Source organism: Physella acuta, unplaced genomic scaffold, assembly GCF_028476545.2.
Source record: "Physella acuta isolate Inbredline_101_S28 unplaced genomic scaffold, ASM2847654v3 ptg000402l, whole genome shotgun sequence".
Classification (NCBI taxonomy): Eukaryota; Metazoa; Mollusca; class Gastropoda; family Physidae; genus Physella; species Physella acuta.
The window spans coordinates 407,969-430,888 of record NW_026731921.1 but is presented as its reverse complement, the minus strand read 5'-3'; the positions used below and the strand labels follow the sequence as shown (position 1 = coordinate 430,888).

The 22,920-nt window shown below is 41.4% G+C and overlaps 2 protein-coding genes across 4 annotated transcripts in view; both read right to left on the bottom strand.

Annotated features, from left to right (window-relative positions):
- Nucleotides 1-721: 721 nt before the first annotated feature.
- On the bottom strand, nucleotides 722-1,291 carry LOC131942346 (uncharacterized; the record flags this gene model as incomplete). The annotated part of the gene is made up of 2 exons (XM_059302163.1): nucleotides 1,115-1,291; nucleotides 722-1,000 (listed from the first exon to the last, which is right to left on the bottom strand). Coding segments are annotated over exons 1-2 (376 nt in total), but the record flags the coding sequence as incomplete, so codon positions are not given.
- Nucleotides 1,292-4,208: 2,917 nt separating this feature from the next.
- The window catches only part of LOC131942355 (multidrug resistance-associated protein 1), a 28,931-nt gene continuing 10,219 nt past the window's right edge, over nucleotides 4,209-22,920 (bottom strand). For all 3 annotated transcript variants that reach the window (XM_059302186.1, XM_059302187.1, XM_059302188.1), the window contains 22 exons: nucleotides 22,053-22,241; nucleotides 21,611-21,748; nucleotides 21,129-21,269; nucleotides 20,837-20,921; nucleotides 20,209-20,278; nucleotides 19,731-19,857; nucleotides 16,955-17,134; nucleotides 16,160-16,327; nucleotides 15,351-15,558; nucleotides 14,867-14,942; nucleotides 14,116-14,428; nucleotides 12,324-12,555; nucleotides 11,873-12,001; nucleotides 10,885-11,066; nucleotides 10,062-10,261; nucleotides 8,168-8,291; nucleotides 7,687-7,788; nucleotides 7,266-7,412; nucleotides 6,553-6,711; nucleotides 5,777-5,943; nucleotides 5,000-5,194; nucleotides 4,209-4,510 (listed from right to left, as the gene is read on the bottom strand). In XM_059302186.1, the coding sequence (XP_059158169.1) occupies nucleotides 4,399-4,510; nucleotides 5,000-5,194; nucleotides 5,777-5,943; nucleotides 6,553-6,711; nucleotides 7,266-7,412; nucleotides 7,687-7,788; nucleotides 8,168-8,291; nucleotides 10,062-10,261; nucleotides 10,885-11,066; nucleotides 11,873-12,001; nucleotides 12,324-12,555; nucleotides 14,116-14,428; nucleotides 14,867-14,942; nucleotides 15,351-15,558; nucleotides 16,160-16,327; nucleotides 16,955-17,134; nucleotides 19,731-19,857; nucleotides 20,209-20,278; nucleotides 20,837-20,921; nucleotides 21,129-21,269; nucleotides 21,611-21,748; nucleotides 22,053-22,241 (3,444 nt within the window). In that variant the 3' untranslated portion in view covers nucleotides 4,209-4,398. The remainder of the gene's footprint in view (nucleotides 4,511-4,999; nucleotides 5,195-5,776; nucleotides 5,944-6,552; nucleotides 6,712-7,265; nucleotides 7,413-7,686; nucleotides 7,789-8,167; nucleotides 8,292-10,061; nucleotides 10,262-10,884; nucleotides 11,067-11,872; nucleotides 12,002-12,323; nucleotides 12,556-14,115; nucleotides 14,429-14,866; nucleotides 14,943-15,350; nucleotides 15,559-16,159; nucleotides 16,328-16,954; nucleotides 17,135-19,730; nucleotides 19,858-20,208; nucleotides 20,279-20,836; nucleotides 20,922-21,128; nucleotides 21,270-21,610; nucleotides 21,749-22,052; nucleotides 22,242-22,920) is intronic.

Below are 22,920 nucleotides of genomic sequence, written 5' to 3'. Positions count from 1 at the left end.
CGTGCCTACACGCTTTCGCTATGAACATCTAGGCCACGTCACACCTCCCCCCTAAAAAAAAGAGGTTTCTTATTTTTCTTTAAATTAAACAGCATTTCTAAGGTCTATCCTGCACAACTACTTAACATGTACAGTAAAAATTTTAACAAAATATTTATCTGACCTTTTACATGCTTTAAATCTCCCTATAAATAAATGATGGCGAGTAAAAATTATATATCTACAGTAAAATGTTGGACGTACGCATGAATTAACTACTTATAGCTTTATACGTCTAGTCTCTAAGTCAACAAGGTTTTTTTTTTAAAAAAAACATTTGTCATCAATAAAGCATTTGAATTGAATTACAATACATCAGAACAATGTTACTTCCCTTTCGTTTTATGAAGTGAGATATGTTGAAATAAATCTAGTCAATGATGACAATGAAAACTAGAAGCTATTCATATAATACAAGTTCGTACACCACTCTAATTTTGGTACAGTCTTTGGCTCTGGATGTCGATCTGGATCTCGCTCTGGCTTTGGCTCTCGCTCTGGCTTTGGTTTTGGCTCTGGCTTTGGCTCTGGTTTTGGCTTTGGCTCTGGTTTTGGCTCCGGCTCTGGCTTCGGCTCTGGTTCTGGCTCTGGTTTTGGCTCTGGCTCTGGTTTTGGCTCTGGCTCTGGTTTTGGCTCTGGCACGGGCTCTGGCACGGGCTCTGGCACGGGCTCTGGCTCTGACTTTGGCTCTGGCACTGGCTCTGGCACTGGCTCTGGCACTGGCTCTGGCGTTGGCTCTGGCTCTTCTGCTCAGCTCTGGCTCTGGAGTCCAAACATTTTTGTTTCGATCCTGCTATCTTGACATCACAGTCTTTAACTATAATTAAAGTCTCATTAGTATCTTTAAAAAGACTATGAACTTGATACTGGATTAAAGTTACCTTCTGCTCAGCTGCCCTTGACCTAGTTCTCCACTCTGTTGACTTGTTGCCTAGATTGCGTGTCTGGTTGACTAGGTCTTCTGCAAGTGGGACAGTAGCTAGAGCTTTCATGTTGGTGGCGACGCAATGATTTGCTTCTGATGTGCTCAAGGACTGAGATGCTAATATTGTAGCTCTAAAATTTGATAACTTACTTGCTATGCTAATGTAGTCCACTTTGTAGCTAGCAAGTTCTCTCAACTTCTCTCCTAGCTTTATCACTGTATTTTTAATGTCATTATTTATGGCCATGATGTCTGCAGCACTGTTCACAAGTTTTGTGGCTGTTGATACGAAGTCTTTTCACGTCGGCGATGACTGCTGCCGTTAATACTAGACACTTTCCAGTCGGCTGTAACGATGCCGTTAATACTAGATGTTTTCTAGTCGGCTGTAACGATGCCGTTAATACTAGAAAGTTTCTAGTCGGTTGTGACGCTGCTGTTGATACTAGACATTTTCAAGTCGGTTGTGACGCTGCTGTTGACATTCGATATTTTCATGTCGGCTCTAACGCTGCTGTTGATACTGGATATTTTCCTTTTTGTCTAGGGGTAAAACTTCTCAAAAATCTTGTTGTGTTCAAATCCCGGACTTAAGCCCTCACTTGTTATGGTTAGCTTTCCATTTCATAGTGGAACAAGGTATAACACAATTTAAAACACAGTTCAAATGTAATAATCCAATATAATTTTCCAAATACAACAGAGAAACAGTGAACATTCACGAAAACACTGACTACATGCTACCCTAAGTTGACGATACCACACACTTGTTAGGGGAGGCCACTCTCACACCCAATCTCTCCGTGCCTACACGCTTTCGCTATGAACATCTAGGCCACGTCACAATTGGAAAAAGCTCAGAAGTTGAAAGAAGCCTACATATAGGATCTAATGTTTATATTTTGGAATTTAGTCCACATAACTGAAACGGTAATCAGGTTATCGTGTTCACATACTCACACACACAAAGATAAACATACAAACAAGATTGCAAAACAGGGTTTTTCCGACTCAGGAAGGTGTAAAACGACAATATTTGTCAAAATCTCAATTTCGATTGTTTACAAGATTTACTTCCCGCTACACGAGAAAGTAAAAAAAAGAAATTCTTCCGGGGACGAGAGTACACCGCGCATGCGCTGTCCACAAGGTCGCGACCTCTGCCAGCAGATGTGGAAGCAGAAGCCGGTTAAGAGTTGAAGAATTCAGGGTGGGGTCATATCATTTGCCGAAATTTGAAACCATCTATACGCTCGAACTTCTACCTACGGGTGATGCTAATTAAATTGGACATTTTTCTGACGACTTGGACAATTCGTGAATTGAAAAAATACGAAGCGAGACGTCAAACAAACGCTGTTGTTGTCGGCCTCAGCTGTGTGCCGGTGGTTGCTGGCGCAGCTGGGTGTCGTCTGCTATTGGGTTCTTCAGGCAGGTGCAGCAGACGACCAAGCGAGACAAATTGGCGCTCCAAACTTGCGTGCCACAGGGCGCACCATTCAGCGAGTCGCTGGTTCAGTGGGTGAGGAAGATACAAAAGTTTGAAAAAATAATTGAAAGAACTGCGAACAGTTACAGAAAAAAAAATAACTTAGGACAAAAGTCCTCTTTTAAGACACTTAACCTGTTGTTAATTTTGGGTCAACTTCCGGTTTGGAGCAAACAAGTATCTCATTGACCTTGAACTTTGACACAGATGTGGGAAGACAACGAAGCTGATGGTGTAAAGTGACCCTAATGAAGCAGTAGCTCAACCAGATGATGTCACACCAAGCGGTGAGCTATTTGTGGGTGTGCGTGTGTACCTCAGTACTCACGTTAATCTAGTTCACTGGGTCGTGGGGAAGTTTCAGCCAATGTCACGTGACCTCAACATTAGCTCGCTCAGACAATTATGTTTTTTTTAAATGAATAACGGACTAAAATAAACACGGTGACCAAAACGACTTTCGACTCAAATGTCCGTGTAAGTGTAAGTGTAAGGAAACAGGCGTGGCGTGTTGGGTGAGTGGGTAGTGACTGCCTGCGTGTAGGGCCACACTAGCAGCCCCCGGTGTTGGCCCACGGTGGGGTCCTTGATAGGAGTCAGTGGTGGGGACCCGGGATTTGGCCCTTCTTAGGAGCCCGTGGAAATAGTCTATGTCTTGCAGCTTGAAATTAAGGGTAGATGGGGAGGGGGGGGGTATAGAATTCGCCGTGTCACGTGGCAGGTGTACATAGACAGTGTCACTATATATGTCTACATTGACAGTGTCACATATATGTCTACATTGACAGTGTCACATATATGTCTACATTGACAGTGTCACATATATGTCTACATTGACAGTGTCACATATATGTCTACATTGACAGTGTCACATATATGTCTACATTGACGGTGTCACATATATGTCTACATTGACAGTGTCACATATATGTCTACATTGACAGTGTCACATATATGTCTACATTGACAGTGTCACATATATGTCTACATTGACGGTGTCATATATATGTCTACATTGACAGTGTCACATATATGTCTACTTTGACAGTGTCACATATATGTCTACATAGACAGTGTTACTATATATGTCTACATTGACGGTGTCACATATATGTCTACATTGACAGTGTCACATATAAGTCTAAATTGACAGTGTCACATATATTTGTCTAAATTGACAGTGTCACATATATGTGTCTAAATTGACAGTGTCACATATGTGTCTAAATTGACAGCGTCACTATATATGTCTATATTGACAGTGTCATATATATGTGTCTCAATTGACAGTGTCACATATATGTGTCTAAATTGACAGTGTCACATATATGTGTCTAAATTGACAGTGTCACATATATGTGTCTAAATTGACAGTGTCACATATATGTGTCTAAATTTACAGTGTCACATATATGTGTCTAAATTGACAGTGTCAGATATATGTGTCTAAATTGACAGTGTCATATATTTATGTGTCTAAATTGACAGTGTCAAATCGATTATGCCCCCGCCAGAATGTTGAAGCAGACAGCAAAGTGAAGTAGGCAGCTGGTTTTTATCAGCCCTGTTACAGAGTGGGGTGGGGTGGTGGTTGGGTGGTGGTTGGGTGGGTGGGGGGCCATTGTGGGGTGCTGCTAAGGTGAGATGGTGTTGGTGATGAGGTGGGATGAGATATAATATAAAACTGGTAGACGACGATAAATGAAAGTACATTCTCTTGTTGTAAAGTAAGTTTTATTCAGAAATTACACAGTAATTTAGTAACATTCTTGTCATGTAAATAACTTCAGACTACCTCTGCATTCGGTAATCCAGATTCTGGTAATAGTGGCAATGGGCGCAGAATAACAATAGACCACACGTTGGGCCAAAGACACGACCACATTGTGACCACGCCCATTACACCACAGTGACCACGCCCACTCGACCAGATTGGCCACGCCCATTAGACGAGATTGGCGTCCTTTGCCATGGAGTAGAAGGCTGACTCGGGGTTGCTGAGCAGGGCTTGGGGCGTGTCCATCTCTTTGATCAACCCCCTGTCCATCACGATGACCCTAGGGGACGTAAAGAACAGGGTTAGGTTTTACTGTACACAATGTGTACATACACAGTGTGTACACACACAATGTGTACACGCAATGTGTAAACAACTGGGTTAGGTTTTACTGTACACAATGTGTACATACACAATGTGTAAACAACCTGATTAGGTTGACTGTAGTCTACACACATAATGTAAGGACGGCAGATGCGTGTAAATGAAAGGTCTCTGTTGTTCAAGATATTCTCAACAGTTTCTCGACTAAACTTAAGGCAACTCCATGAAAACATTCACCACTCTGGGGACCTATTGATTGACTGTATGGGTACACAGACATTAGGCCAATAGAAACCAACCAATAGGACACTGAAAATAGTATACTGTCATCACCAACCATAATAGAGTACTGTCAGCAACCTTGGAGCCATGAAGGACCCAGCCGTAGGACCCTCCCCACCCTCCCTCCCACATCTGGGAGTGACGTCGCCACATGTTGCCGTACCTGTCGTAGTCCATGATGGTGTTGAGTCTGTGGGCTATCGTCAGGACGGTGCTGGCCTTGAACTCTGACCTGATGGTCTTCTGGATGAGATCGTCCGTTTCCATGTCAACGGCAGCCGTGGCCTCGTCTAGCACCAGGATCTTGGACTTTCTCAGCAGGCACCGTGCCAGACAGATCAGCTGACGCTGGCCCATGCTGGAACAAAACAAGCGCGCCATAATGTCGCACTGTCACCAAGCTTAGAGCTATAGCTTACCAAATGGTGTGCCCAACCTCCCATCCCCCCCCCCATTACCAGAACAGATCAGTTTAAATATACAGCTCTAACAGGATGGCCAAACAACATACTGGTAGCCATCCTCCCCGCACACCTGAGGATTTTCCCACACCATTATACACCCCGCACATTGCAACAACCTACCTGAGCTACTGCCACCTTCCACACACAGACATACTGCCCACACACCCCCACACAGACGTACTGCCCACACACCCCCACACAGACGTACTGCCCACACCCCCCCCACACAGACGTACTGCCCACACACACCCACACAGACATACTGCCCACACACCCCCACACAGACATACTGCCCACACACCCCCACACAGACATACTGCCCACACACCCCCACACAGACATACTGCCCACACACCCCCACACACTCCACCAACCTACCTGATGTACTGCCTACACACCATCATATACCCCACACACCCCCACACAGAGGTACTGCCCACACACCATCATAAACCCCACACACTCCACCAACCTACCTGAGGTTCTGCCCGCCCTCCCCACACTCGTAGTCCAGCTTTGCAGGCAGGGTGAGGACAAAGTCCTTGAGGTGGGCGTGTTCTAGGGCCTCCCACAATTGGTTCTCTGTGAACAGCTCGGCTGGGTCAAGGTTCATGCGCAGGGTGCCCGAGAATATCACAGGATCCTGGGGGTGGGGCGATGGTGGGGGGTGGGGCGATGGTAGGGGTTAGAAGGTTTTATGTATAGTGTAACAAGGGTGTAGGTGGTGTGTGGGTGGTGTGTGGGTATTGTGTGGGTGGTGTGTGGGTGGTGTGTGGGTGAGTGTGAGTGTTGTGTGGTTGTTGTGTGGTTGTTGTGTGGATGTTATGTGGGTAGTGTGTGGGTGTTGTGTGGGTTGTGTGTGGGTGTTGTTTGGGTATTGTGTAGTAGTGTGTGTGTGTGTGTGTGTGTAGTTGGTGTGGCTAACATTTTACTTTTTTTGTAGACGATTTATTTTATCATAGGACTTTCCTTTAATTTACCTATCGAATGATGAAAAATAACACAGCAGACAATAAAAATATGGATTAAAGATTCAGATGTTGTCTACATTGAACGCTACCAAAGTATTGTGCGTGATATAACTCTGTACTTGTGGCAGGTGATGTAAAACTATACCTGCGGCATGTATATAACTATACATGTTGACGTAAATTTAAGCTATAATGTGACATGTTATATAAAACCTGTGACAGGTGAGATAAAACCTGTGGCAGGGGATATAAAACCTGTGACAGGTGATGTAACACTGTACCTGCGGCAGGATGGTGATGTTCTTGCGCAGGTCGTGTAGACCAATCTGTGAGATGTTCTGCTGGTCTATAGACAGTGTACCTGCTGCTGGCTCCACCAGACGGAAGAGTGCCACAGAGAGGGAAGATTTACCCGCCCCTGTCCTGCCCACTATGCCGACCTGAACAAGAAGAAAAACTCAACTCATAGAAAACTTAAGTACATTTTTACTCTGATCAGATGTTGTTTATATTGGTAAGCTGCATACTTTTATAGTAGAATGTATTTTACATTATTTATTAGTCGAGTGCCTTATTACATCTGTAAATACTATTAGTTCAAAAGTAGCCAAAAAAAAAAATGTCAACCCACACCCTTCACTTTAATCCTCGTCCTCACCCTCACCCTAATCTTTTCCCTCACTTTAATCCTCACCCTCACCCTCACCTTTTCCCTCACTTTAATCCTCACCCTCACCCTCACCTTTTCCCTCACTTTAATCCTCACCCTCACCCTCACCTTTTCCCTCACTTTAATCCTCACCCTCACCCTCACCTTTTCCCTCACTTTAATCCTCACCCTCACCCTCACCTTTCCCCCCACTTTAACCCTCGTCCTCACCCTAATCTTTCCCCCCACTTTAATCCTCACCCTCACCCTAATCTTTCCCTCACTTTAATCCTCACCCTCACCCTAATCTTTTCTCTCATCCTCACACTAACACTAGTCTCTCACCTTCTCACCAGCCTTCAGCTGACAGGTGATGCCTTTCAGGACCAGTTCCAGACCCTCCCTGTACCTGATCTGAAGGTCATCAAGGTCGACCTGACCGTCCTGTGGCCAGGGTTTAGGTAGTTTCACCTCAGGGTTGCTCCAGGGTGCCTGGTCAAAACATTACCACGTGACTTTGTTTATATCGTGGGAAATAACTACATTATGTTTATTGAAGTGCATCGGCAATTAAAATGCAGTGAAATATTCACAAGGTATGTAAGAAAAACTATAACATTTTTTCGTACTATAAAATAAACTTAAATTTTAAAAAGAAGTCAAACTGAGCAGTTTATAGTTCAAGGTAGATAACCATGAATATTTTTATATTTTTGCAGAAACACTTGTTACCTCCCTTGATAAATATTCCGATTTTGCTACACACCTCATTTTTCAACTCCGAGTATTCCAAGATTCTCTCAGCTGACACGATGTTTGTCTCCGCTTGGGTCGCCACCTGGATGACTTGTGACAGGGCATTGGTCACCTGACAATTAAAGTACGACACATATTTAAACAATGATACATTAAAACAAAATAAAAACTAAGATAACGCATTAAATTGTAAATAATTGAAAATTTATTAACCATTTATTTTTTATTTTTTTATTTATTAAATAAAGGCTTAGCTAAAACTTTTTCTTAACTCAAATGTAAAATTATTTGTATTAAATTTATTATTTATCAAGTAGTAATCATAGAGCCATTGTCTCGCAAATTGTTTTAGGTTTAAAAATTATTGCCTTATAGGAAATGTGAAGCTCACATATAGGTATTAAAATGTCTTAAAAAGAACGTCAGAATCCTGCCGGTGATTAAATTTGACTGTAGAGAGGTTAATTAAACCAGGGGAGATAATGACTGACCTGCTGGGCGTAAGAGACAGCTAGACCAGCCAGACCAGCGCTGAGACCAGTGTCAGCCTGAGCGAACATAGCTGCAGCCAGCACGATGATGTTGCCCAGAAACTGTAGGCGGATCTGTAGCCAGCTGGTGAGAGGTAAACAATTGTTGCATCATTCAGGGGAACAAAGTCCAGTAACTCTTGGCGGACTTAACTAGGACACATAACTCTGGCTATACTATAGGACCCGTAACTCTTGATAGAAAAACAAAGCTTCAAAGACACATTAAAAATCAATAACTTTAACAAAAGTAGGCTTGATATTTAATAAGTACCGTACTTTTTTAATACTCATTCCTGTTAACAAATGATACTAAAATATTTTTTTAAAAATCCTTATTTGTTCTTTAATAAAACAAATACTCTGGCCTACCGATACACAATATCGGATCTTAGCTGAGAAACAAATTATAGTAACTTCGTTTTTACCCAATGGAGATTAATAAAAGTCTTTCTTAAACATAGGCTGATTGGTAGCAACAATTTCTATTTAAAAAAAAAAAAAGCACAATGTCTATTTCATTATTTAATGCATCTGATCACGGAAGCACAATCGATGCACATTTTAAAAGAAATGATCAACTTGGAACCCCCTACACTGTGGTTGTTAATGAAAGTACCCCCACAGATGGACTTGTAGTTACACGCCACAGAGACACCCAGATACAAGTACCTTCACATATGACAGAAATAGTTAACGATTTGAAGCATAATCTGGATGCTCAATTGGTACTGCACTAAAGAAATAAATATTTAAAAAAAAAAAAAAAAAAAAAAAAAAGTAGCAACAATGTCTAACATGGTAGCCACACCATCTCACCCTGTAGCCACACCACCTCACCTGGTAGCCACAATGTAGCCACACCATCTCATCTGGTAGCCACAATGTAGCCACACTATCTCACCTGGTAGCCCCACCATCTCACCAGGTAGCCACAATGTAGCCACACCACCTCACCTGGTAGCCACACCATCTCACCTGGTAGCCACAATGTAGCCACACCACCTCACCTGGTAGCCACACCATCTCACCTGGTAGCCACAATGTAGCCACACCACCTTACCTGGTAGCCACACCATCTCACCTGGTAGCCACAATGTAGCCACACCACCTCACCTGGTAGCCACACCATCTCACCTGGTAGCCACAATGTAGCCACACCACCTCACCCTGTAGCTACATCATCTCACCTGGTAGCCACAATGTAGCCACACCACCTCACCCTGTAGCTACATCATCTCACCTGGTAGCCACACCATCTCACCTGGTAGCCACACCATCTCACCTGGTAGCCACAATGTAGCCACACCACCTCACCTGGTAGCCACACCATCTCACCTGGTAGCCACAATGTAGCCACACCACCTCACCCTGTAGCTACATCATCTCACCTGGTAGCCACAATGTAGCCACACCACCTCACCCTGTAGCTACATCATCTCACCTGGTAGCCACACCATCTCACCTGGTAGCCACACCATCTCACCTGGTAGCCACAATGTAGCCACACCACCTCACCTGGTAGCCACACCATCTCACCTGGTAGCCACAATGTAGCCACACCACCTCACCCTGTAGCTACATCATCTCACCTGGTAGCCACAATGTAGCCACACCACCTCACCCTGTAGCTACATCATCTCACCTGGTAGCCACACCATCTCACCTGGTAGCCACACCACCTCACCTGGTAGCCACACCACCTCACCTGGTAGCCACACCACCTCACCTGGTAGCCACACCACCTCACCTGGTAGCCACACCACCTCACCTGGTAGCCACACTACCTCACCTGGTAGCCACACTACCTCACCTGGTAGCCACACCACCTCACCTGGTAGCCACAGCATCTCACCTGGTAGCCACAATGCTACTGAAGTAGAACTTGAGGTTGTGGTCCACTAGATCCATCGAGTGCTGGTTGAACCTGTCCTGTGCGCCGTACGCCCGTATACTGGACACACCGCTCAGGGTCTCGGAGAAGTGGACGTAGATGGGGGACTTGGTGGTGGAGTCGATACGGCGGATCTGACGGGAGGCTGGGATGTAGACTCTCTGGGGGAGGGGGTTACATAATTAACGTGGGCTTAATTAGATAGATTTAATTAATATGACTGAACAGAGTTAAACAATGAAATAATTACAGGTTTAATAAGAGTAGGTTGGAAGCAGCTACATTAAATTTAAATAATTCATACAAAAGATGGGTAAAGGCATGTCTAATGTTTATCTTTTATTCTGTTTGAGGACATTACGTCAAATATTACAATAAAAGAAAAAAGTGTCCAAAAATGAACTTGAACATTTTGCCATATTAGGAGTACTGATACTGGCTAATTTGTTTAGGCTCTGGTTCGGGGCTGGTAAAAAAAAATTATTGGGTCTATGTCATGTGGGGGTAGAGGGGATCAGAGTAGTCTAAAACTGGGGCGTGTCGTTAATTTTATCAATGAGCACTTTAAATAGCACATGGTTAAAAGAATTTTAAAATTAAATTTTAAGAAACAAAGCTACAAACAATAACTGCTGGTGTCTATGTCAGGTCAAAGGTGAGGAGGTCAAAGGTGAGGAGGTCAAATGCGAGGAGGTCAAAGGTGAGGAGGTCAAATGTGAGGAGGTCAAAGGTGAGGAGGTCAAAGGTGAGGAGGTCAAAGGTGAGGAGGTCAAAGTTGACTGACCTGCATGAGAACATAGAGTACGACGACTGGCACGATGACACACAGGACTATGGGTGTGCTGTAGGAGATCTGGATGAGTGAGATCAACATCCGGCCCATACTGTGGACACTCTGACGTAGGACGTTGGGCAGCATGTTGTCCAGGACGTCCACGTCTTTAGAGAAACGGTTGACGATACGACCTGGGCAGAGAGAAATGGTTGGCAGCTGGGCAGAGAGAAACGGTTGACGATACGACCTGGGCAGAGAGAAATGGTTGACGATACGACCTGGGCAGAGAGAAATGGTTGGCAGCTGGGCAGAGAGAAACGGTTCACGATACGACCTGGGCAGAGAGAAATGGTTGGCAGCTGGGCAGAGAGAAACGGTTGACGATACGACCTGGGCAGAGAGAAATGGTTGACGATACGACCTGGGCAGAGAGAAATGTTTGACACAGGGCAGAGAGAAACGGTTGACGATACGACCTGGGCAGAGAGAAATGGTTGGCAGCTGGGCAGAGAGAAATGGTTGGCAGAGGGCAGAGAGAAACGGTTGACGATACGACATGGGCAGAGAGAAACGGTTGACGATACGACCTGGGCAGAGAGAAATGGTTGGCAGCTGGGCAGAGAGAAATGTGTGACACTTCGACCTGAGTAAGGCCTTCAAGAAATGACATCTCGTTGCATGTTGAAGTGATGTAACTATTTTCCTGTTCCTCTTTCACATTGAATAACCATAACACGACATACCTCGAAGTTTACTTCAAAAATGTGTAACACATATAATGTAGACTGACCAGTGCACTGTGTATTTAATATATTACAGCTACATAAGACATAACAAACGTTGACCAGTACATGGTACACATAAAGACACCTCACACACTACATACAACACGTGCATTGACCAGTGGCGGTAGTATCTAATAACACACTACACACAATGTTAACTGACCAGTGGCTGTAGTTTCTAATGACACACTACACACATAACGTGTACTCACCAGTAGGTGTTGTATCAAAGAAGGACATGGGTGATCGCATGATGTTGTGCATCATAGAGTTGTGCAGCACGTTTGAGGCCACCACTGTCTTGACCAGCAAGGAGGAGGAGAACGTGTAGATGAACACACCTGCAACATAGGTCAAGGTCGTTACACATCAGTGAGTCACATCAATAGAACACCATACTGAAACATTACTTCACTTCATTGAATTTTTACAACTCAATAAAATGACCTTGTCTAACACACAATGACCATGACCCTACTTGAACCTGTATAACACTATTATAATGACCTTGAATTACACAAATCGACCTTGACCCTGACTGACAATTTATATCACTAATATAATGACCTTGACGTACACGAATCGACCTTGACCCTGACTGACAATTTATATCACTAATATAATGACCTTGACGTACACGAATTGACCTTGACCCTGACTGACCTTGTATGACCCCGAGCCCGCCGTACAGCCCAATGTACAAGTTCGTCCTGTCCGTGTACTCGGTGGTGTTGCTGAGCGATCTGTTGGCCAGGTACGTGTCGTCCGTCCATTGGCTGAGCCAGATGCCAGAAAAAATGTTGCTGCCCATGTAGACCAGGTAACACAGGAAGCTGAAGATGGTGGAGTAGGAACCAACGGACCGGATGTAGTCCAGGTACACTTTCATCTTCACCTGCACAGGTAAGTTCACACATAGACCAGCAGTTTATGATCTATCAACTTCACCTGCACAGGTAAGTTCACACATAGACCAGCAGTTTATGATCGATCAACTTCACCTGCACAGGTAAGTTCACACATAGACCAGCAGTTTATGATCTATCAACTTCACCTGCACAGGTAAGTTCACACATAGACCAGCAGTTTATGATCTATCAACTTCACCTGCACAGGTAAGTTCACACATAGACCAGCAGTTTATGATCTATCAACTTCACCTGCACAGGTAAGTTCACACATAGACCAGCAGTTTATGATCTATCAACTTCACCTGCACAGGTAAGTTCACACATAGACCAGCAGTTTATGATCGATCAACTTCACCTGCACAGGTAAGTTCACACATAGACCAGCAGTTTATGATCTATCAACTTCACCTGCACAGGTAAGTTCACACATAGACCAGCAGTTTATGATCGATCAACTTCACTCAGCTATACAATTGATAGTTGTAGCAAAATCAACTTCACTCAGCTATACATTTGATAGTTGTAGGAAAATCAACTTCACTAAACTATACAATTGATAGTTGTAGGAAAATCAACTTCACTCAGCTATACAATTGATAGTTGTAGGAAAATCAACTTCACTAAACTATACAATTGATAGTTGTAGGAAAATTAACTTCACTCTGCTATACAATTGATAGTTGTAGGAAAATCAACTTCACTAAACTATACATTTGATAGTTGTAGGAAAATCAACTTCGCTCAGCTATACAATTGATAGTTGTAGGAAAATCAACTTCACTCAACTATACAATTGATAGTTCTATGAAATGGGAACTGTTGTTCAATATTCTGACATGAAATGACAAGTTTTGAACAATTTTTTGGGACCTTGCGACTGGGTGGTAGAGCACACGATTGCTAACCCAAAAGTCTTGAGTTCAATTCACAGGCTAGAGACTAGGCACTCTCGCACAGACACGCGGGATTCCTGCTGTGTTTGATACGAGACTATAACAGGGGGGGGGGAGAGGATTAAAGTTGGATTTGCACGGTGCTGATCACACAATCCCCTTATATGCTGAGGATACAGAAAGATGTATACTCTAATTCATCTGCCTTAAAATAATTTAATTACAAATTAGAATCTAGTTTGTGTTGTAAAGAAATCTTGCATTAGATAAATAAAGTTGGTGAGGAGTGGAAGCAGGCGTTGTAACTGAAATAGCAATATAAACATAAAGTTATATTTTAACGCCAAGGGTAGACAGAGGTACAGAATTTAGTCCAAGTAAAGACAGAACAGCCAGACCCGTGGTTACACGTCTGACTTGATGCATGGAAGGCGAGGCGATTTGGTGCCGTGTGGAATGGTAGGTTCGGAACCCGTCGGGTCTGTCTGTTCTGTCTTTACTTGGACTATATTCTGTACCTTTGTCTACCCTTGGCGTTGAAATATCACTTTATGTTTATATTGCTATTTTGATAAATAAAGTTTGAAGTTGATCTAAAACTAGTTGTACATAATCTCTGGTTAACAAAAAAGAAAATTGCTGTTGACTCACCCCACCTGTCTCTGCCGTCTCTGCCAGCACCAACCTTTGACCTCTAACAAACCCTCCCTTCTCCTCACCCTCTTTCTTCCCTGTCTCTCCCGGTGGGCCCCTCTCTCCTCCATGTGGGCCCCTCTCCCCCCTTCCCCCACCACGGCCCCTCCTGCTGACAATTGATTGGCTCATTGACCGCTCCTGCTTGTGTGATGACGTCAGAGCCTCCTGCCTGTGTGATGACGTCAGACTGACTGACCCAGTCCAGCTGTCCCGCCGTGCTGACACTGTCAGTGACAGCTTTCTTCTGTACGACTGTTTGTCCAGAGATCTGCACAGACAACCAACACTTAAAACTATTTTTTTCTTTTTAAATGTGCTGATGATTCCATTTATTTTCAGACTTTAGCAGGCATCCCTATACCATACAGAATAGATTTAATGCATACACAAAGGGTGATTAGCACAGTGTTTACATACCCGCTATCATCACGTGTTATGTAGTGTATTTTAGATTGTAGGCTGCTGGTGTGCACAAAACAAAACAACCCCAGACTGTGCCAGACTGTGCCAGACTGTGTCAGACTGTACTAGACTTGCCAGACTGTACCAGACTGTACCAGACTGTACCAGACTGTGTCAGACTGTGCCAGACTGTGTCAGACTGTGCCAGACTGTGCCAGACTGTGCCAGACTGTGCCAGACTGTGTCAGACTGTGTCAGACTGTGCCAGACTGTACCAGACTGTACCAGACTGTACCAGACTTACCTGCCAGCCTCGTCGTTTGATGACACACCTGTGATGGATTCCAGCCTGGTCAAGACTTGCTTCTTCATCTCCTCAACTACAGGTAGACAGGTGGATATTGTATTAGCACAGGTGGACATTGAAATATGTAAGGTGTAAATTATTTTACCAAGGAATCTATTTCCAAATTCAAGTCGAGTTAATGTAATATAGAAAGTTGATACTAGTATAAATGACGTTTACATCACAAGTATAGGATAAGATCGAAATCCATAATATAAGATATATGACATGTCAAATGACACATGACAAATGACACATGACAAGTGACACCTGACACCAGACGCATGACACATGACACAAAACACATGACACATGACACAAAACACATGACACATAACACATGACACATAACTCATGACTCATGACACAGGACACAGGACACATAACACATAACACATGACACATGACGCATGACATATGACAAATGACATATGACACTTACTCTCTGGGTCCTCAACGACATCCACCTCACCATCCGACACAGCATCAGCCTCCTGGATAAAATATTCCTTCAGGAACTGGGCGAACTCCCCATCATGTGACACCAGCTGCTCGTACGTGCCCATCTCAGACACCACCCCATTCTTCAGCACTAGGATGGTGTCTACCATGGGCAGCCAGTGGACACCATGGGTCACCAACACCCTGGTCTAACAAAATAACACCATCAACATTAGGACACCACTAGACACCATGGATGACAAACACCCTAACAACACAATACAAATTAACATTGCCAAGACACTTTCAAATAGAAGCTTCACATGATAAAATACTCAGTTTTATAAAAAATAAAAACACGTTGAATGCAAATTAAGTAGAAACTTAGAGAGATTTTAGTCCTAACCAAACTGCTAGAATAAGACAGTTAAGTAACATATTGCTATATGCTGGCACAACAAACATACATTAATAATGGCAAATTGGTTATTTAAGTTAAAAATAAAAAATTATAATAACATAAGAAAAATAGTAATGAAAATAAAATCGCTGTATTTACAAAAACAAATTAAAAATAAAATAATGACAAATAGTTTATCGAAGCTGCTAATAAAAATACGTCAAAAATATTTTATTACAAGAATTGTGATAATTTGTAGCTTGCAAGCATTTAGTTAACCTGCCCTCTAAATCAACGGAGATCACATTGCTTATTATTTGTAGCTTGGGTACATTTAGTTAACCAGTGAAAGGATTAAGTTAACCATCTGTCTAAAGTCTAAACCAACGGAGCTCTAACTATAGACCGACCTTGCCCTTGAGCATGCCCTTGTTGCCGATGACCTCCTGGAAGATGTGCTTGCCCACGTGACTGTCCACGGCGCTAAGTGGGTCATCCAGCAAGTAGATGTCTGAGCGGCTGTAGACTGCCCGGGCCAGGGACACCCGCTGCTTCTGACCCCCGGAGATGTTGATACCCTGGGGGAGGGCAGTACAGACATGTTACAAAGGATGTTAGACTGTGTGGACTAGCTGTAAGGCAGACTACTAATGGGATAATATAATCTACTGTCTAAAATCATTGCTTTTCAATGTTTGATTTATATGATTTTAACAATTGACATTTTTAATATATTCATTAGATTTCAAGAAAGATAGTACATTTAAAAGATGTTCTCATTTATTTAAGATAATAATAAATTATGACCACCACAACACCACCACACCACCACATCACAACCACATCCCCACCACATCACCACACCACCACCACACCACCACCACATGACCACCTTATCACCACCGCTCACCTTTTCACCAATCTCCGTCATGTCCCCACCACATCACCACCACACCGCCACCACACCACCACATCACCACCACACCACCACTACATCCCCACCACATCACCACCACCACTCCCCCACCACACCACCACCACATCACCACCACACCACCACTACATCCCCACCACATCACCACCACCACTCCCCCACCACATCACCACCACCACATCCCCACCACTCCACCACCACACCACCACCACATCCCCACCACACCACCACCACATCACCACCACACCACCACATCACCACCACCGCTCACCTTTTCACCAATCTCCGTCATGTCCCCACCTGGTAGAATCTCCAGGTCTGACCTTAAAGCGCATGCGTCAATGACCTTTTCGTACAGGGAGGATTTGAGCTCAGTAGCAAACAGGATGTTGTTACGTAAGGTGGCATTCTGTATCCAGGCCTCTTGAGGTACGTAGGCGATGTTGTTGTGCTAGTGGACCACATACAACCATACACTACAGGTCATTAAAAAACTAGCCAGTGCTGGTAGATCACATACAACCATACATAACAGGTCAGTCAAAAACTAGCCAGTGCTGGTAGACCACCATACAACCATACATAACAGGTCAATCAAACGTTAGCAGTTTAGAAAAAAAAAACTAGCTGTCATTGAAACAAAAGATGATAAATTAAGTAATTAGAATGACATGGTCAACTTAAAGTTGATTGACAATGGCAATCTAATTACTAGATTGAAAATTTCAATCAAGGAAATTTTTATCAGATAGAACTTAAGATAGGACACATTTTTAAACATTTGTCTTATCTTAATTATGTTAAAAACGATATGGTTTTAGTAAAAATGTTTATATCAAAATAAAGCTTCATGTAGATTTATTTTTTTCCGTCAGTCACTTAGGGACATTCTTCTTCTTCGTTCTTAATTTTAGTGTTGGAAGGGATTTCCTCCAACACAATTAAGTATACGTGGCAACTGGTTATGCGCCATTGAGGTAATTGACTCCGATTTCAGCCTGCTTTTCTCTTTGGATTTGCTTCAATAGCAGTTGTTTGATTTTGGAGTTGTCTCTCTTAGAAGAGTGGCTGTCCCCAGCTAACGAGCGTCATCTGCCCGAGAGTTCAAACTCGAGACTTTTCAGTTTTTGAAAACAAGCAATTTTAAACATTTTTCATAAAATAGATGGCAGTTGGCACCAGTAGCGTACGCAGGGGGGGAGCAGGGGGAGCGGCCACTCCCCCTCTGGCGATTTTTAGCAAAGTGGCGCCTTTTTGGAAACTTTTTAAACTCAAAGTTTTAAACAATGATATTTGTTAAAAAACATTTTTGATCGGCACATCTATGTAAATCACAAGATTTCTTTTCATGCAGCAATTAAGCATTATTGTACTAGTCTAGTAGTGTCTACGTTTACAACACGTATTAACAGCTGCATCAGTTTGCCATTCTAAAAATAACCATTATGATGCATTGCAATGTTTAAAAAACCTCTACGGGTAGTACCACTTTGCAAGAGGGATGTTAAGTTTAAGGCAACTGTATAATGTATTTGCTTACGACCAATTGAATTAGAAAATGTTATACATAAAACTTCACACATAATTACTTTATATATTCAGCTTGAATCGTGTGATTAATTTAAAAAATAATTACAATACAGAAACAAATACAACTGATGTGGCACCTCTATTTAAATTTACTTATGAGCAAACTGCGTAGTGGTGGGAAAATTTTGACAAGCCCCCTCCCCCATGGACCCCTCTGTAAAAACAAATATTGTCATAACCACTGCTACTTATTTAAATCTATTTCTGTAATATATATTTGTGTAATATATATTTGTGTAATATATATGTATGTTTAGAGCAGTCATCTAAAAACTGATGCTATGTTCAGTCTGAGTTGGTTATCTCCCCCCCCCCCCCACACACACACACACCTCACCACCACAATTGTGTCGACATTAATGTCACACCTAGGTATACACTGGGTTGGATAATTGACTTAAGTGACAGGACAGTGGTGAATGAAGTTGAACCCTCCCCCCCCCCAACCCACCCCAAACTGATCTGTTAAGTACAAATAGAAAAACGCGTAATGATGTACCAAAGTACCATGCCGCCAGAAAATTAGCTTTTTAAACGTAAAACTCTGTGAATATTGTTTTTGCAATTACCAGTAAAAAGGTTGGTGATCAATACAGTGATCTAACTCATACCTATCACTATGTTAAAAATGATCTTTAAAGAAAACAAAGAAGTAGTAGTTAATTAAAAGTATATAATCTGAAATAAAAGACCAAGTTTTAGTTAACTGTAGGCTGTTATTCCAAGTGTTTTTCTTTGATCTCGAAATGCGTGGTTTTATACCAACTCTGATTTTAAAAACTTTCATTATGCTGTAATACTTTAGCATTTATGATGACTATATATTAAATTTTGATTATAGACAAAAACATTTTGTAAACACGAATTGTGTTAATCAATTTCATTATATTCTAAAGAAATTATTTATTTGTTTTGACATTTATAATTAAATGTGTAGATATATACATATTTATATTAAGAGAGTGATTATTTCCCCTATTTCACTTGTCTTAAATAATTTCCCAGGAATTATTATGTAAGAATTTTTTTTTACAAGAATAACAAAACAGATTGTGTTACGTTCATTGTTTTGGTTGTAGTGTGTGTATATTTTTGTTGTTGTTGTTTAGAATTATAGAATTTTTGTTTTGTCGGCCTACATTGTGTGTTTTTTCTTATTTCTTCAGAGTGCTACTTTCAATTTATTTTACATCATAGCGAAGTAATGATATACAGCTAGTAATTATATATATATATATATATATATATATATATATATATATATATATATATATATATATATATATATATATATATATATATATATATTTATATATAATACACGTATATAATACACGTATATAGAACGTGTTAAAAATTCGGCGCCTTTTTTTGATCTTTTCGCTCCCCCTACAACGAAAACATGGATACGCCTCTGGTTGGCACGATTGCTTCTAATACTACTGTATGTCCCCTACCCTGACAGTGACCCTGCCCTTGACCTTGGTCATCTCCCCCAAGATGGCGGACAGCAGTGAAGACTTGCCACTGCCCACAGTGCCAACAACAGCCACAAGACTGCCAGGCTTGATGCTGATGTTGATGCTGGAAACATAAGTTGTTAGGTTTAGGTAAGTTTTTAGGAGGTTTTAGGAGTTTTAAATAGGCTTTAGTAGGTCTTAGTAGGTTTGAGTTATTAGTAGGATTTAATAGGTTTTAGTGGGTTTAAGTAGGTTTAGTGGGTTTAAGTAGGTTTCAGTAGGTTTTAGTAGGTTTAAGGAGATTTTAGTAGGTTTTTGTAAGTTTAAATGGGAACTAATCCAAGTGTAATAATCTCAGCCACAGCTTAAAACATCGCATACAACTATACCAGATACAACACTATAGTTAAAGCATTAAAGAATAACAAAAAAAAATTCATTAGACTAAGAATGTAAGTAAATTATTTTGGCCAACTTTTTGAGCGTAGGTTCTGGCATGACGTTGTCCCACTTGAAGGTTCCATTTTCTATCTTGATGGCGGCGTCTGGGGACAATTAAACAAAAATATTTTCTATCTTGATGGCGGTGTCTGGTGACAATTAAACAAAAATATTTTCTATCTTGATTGCGGTGTCTGGGGACAATTAAACATTTTTTTTGGTTCATGGAGATAATTTTATTTAAATGTACCTCAATGTATGTGTGTTGTGGACAAGTTTGTCAAAAAAAAAGTTGTGTGGTATGTGACATGCCAGTTAACATACTGTGACATGCCAGTTAACATACTGTGACATGCCTGTTAACATACTGTGACATGCCTGTTAACATACTGTGACATGCCAGTTAACATACTGTGACATGCCAGTTAACATACTGTGACATGCCAGTTAACATACTGTGACATGCCAGTTAACATACTGTGACATGCCAGTTAACATACTGTGACATGGCAGTTAACATACTGTGACATGCCAGTTAACATACTGTGACATGCCAGTTAACATACTGTGACATGCCAGTTAACATACTGTGACATGCCAGTTAACATACTGTGACATGCCAGTTAACATACAAGCTACAGAAGTCATAATGAAAAAGTTACCAGATCCTGGGTCATATGTGCGGGCATCTGGGTTCAAATCCGGCTGGCGGAAGAATCCCACAATTCTTGTGATTGATACACCGGCCTGCAAGTTTTAGATTATACTTATATCAATCATTGCATCAATCATTATATCAATCAGTCTTACTGGGATAAACGTATTCTAACTTCAATACTATATTGTCTATTCCAGAAACTCAACAAAAAAAAAATGAAAAACATAATTAGCCAAAAAATTAAACCTAAATGACCTGTACAAGGGCTGGTGTGAAACAGAGAAAATGGAACTGACCTGTACAAGAGCTGGAATGACCATTGGCATCATACTGAGAGCACCTGTCAGGATGTTGAAGAGGGAGATGGAGACAAAAGCTTTGCTGGGGTCCAGGTACTCGTCGATGGCAATAAACACACCGAAAGATGCAACTTGCACCTGGCAAGTCAAATAAATATTTCATTATTTACATTTATCATGTATAAAATGTTTACTACCTACAAAATTTGGTTAAATACTCACAAATATCAAATATGTAGGAGAAAAAAAAACAATATGTGTAGAGAAAACGCTAGCAGTGTGAAGGAAAAAACTAAATAATGTAAAAAGAAACAACAACAAAAAGCAATTTACAAAATATGGAGGAGGTAAAAAACTAAATAGTGAAAAAAAAAAAAAACAATAACAAAAAACGAACAAAATATATAGCAAAAACCAAGTTATAAAAAAAAAAAACTTACAAAATATGGACCAAAGCCAAGTTATAAAAAACAACTTACAAAATACGGTATGATTTGGAAGATTAAGCTCAGTGATGCCATGACCAAAGAGAGTTTAAAGATTAACTTAATCTCTTCATTCCTGTAGGTGGCAACTTTCTTTTCAAAAGCTTCTTCCCAACCGTACACTTTGAGAACCTGCAAATAAAACTACACTCTGAGAACCTGTGAATACAACATTTTCAAAAGCTTCTTCCCAAACATACACTTGGAGAACCTGTAAATAAAACAACATAATGGTTTCATTTGTAGAATTTAACATTATACATTGTTTACTTTATAATTAATTTTTATTTGAAAATATGGAAAACACATAGCTTTTAAATAATTAAGATGCTTTATTAAAAATAAAAGATTAATTTATGTTTAGAACAATCAAATACAACAGTAAAATATTGACTACAATTGGTGGCCTAGATGTGAAAATGCTTGTGTGGGTTACCTTCATGCCATTGAGTATCTCATTCATCAGACGAATACGTCTGTCCTTTAGTTTCATCATGCGCCTGTTGTACTTGCGTAGTGTGACTGACACGATGGTATTCATGGGCATCAGGATCAGAATCACACCAAGTCCGGCAAAAGTAGCGATCCCAATTTGGTCGTACAACATGTACAGTGCTATGGCGATCTGGGGAAATATTTTATTATACAATTTGTACAAATCTAGGACAATCGAGGGGAATATTTTTATTATCATTCAACACATAAAAAGCTTAAGTAATGTGGAAAAATTGTATAAGACCAACAAATATTTTGAGGCATATTTTTAGTATGACTAAAATAAGGCATATAACATACGTTTTGCCTTTATGGTAATTTAAATGATATAGTTTAAACAATACATTAATTTCAGTATTTTTTAAATTTCCACCTTAAGAGCTTATAATATGTCTTTCCAGTGTCAATTCATGTTTAAAATGGTATGAGAAAGTGTGAATCACCCACCTGAAATGGAACTGAGAAGAAGATGTATGGTATTTGACAGTTTAAATGACCCACCTGGTCAATGACCCATCTGGTGAATGACACATTTTGGTCAATGACCCACCTGTGACCCACCTGGTCAATGACCCACCTAATGAATGACCCACTTGTGACCCACCTGGTCAATGACCCACCTGGTCAATGACCCACCTGATGAATGACCCACCTAATGAATGACCCACTTGTGACCCACCTGGTCAATGACCCACCTGGTCAATGACCCACCTGATGAATGACCCACCTAATGAATGACCCACTTGTGACCCACCTGGTCAATGACCCACCTGGTCAATGACCCACCTGATGAATGACCCACCTAATGA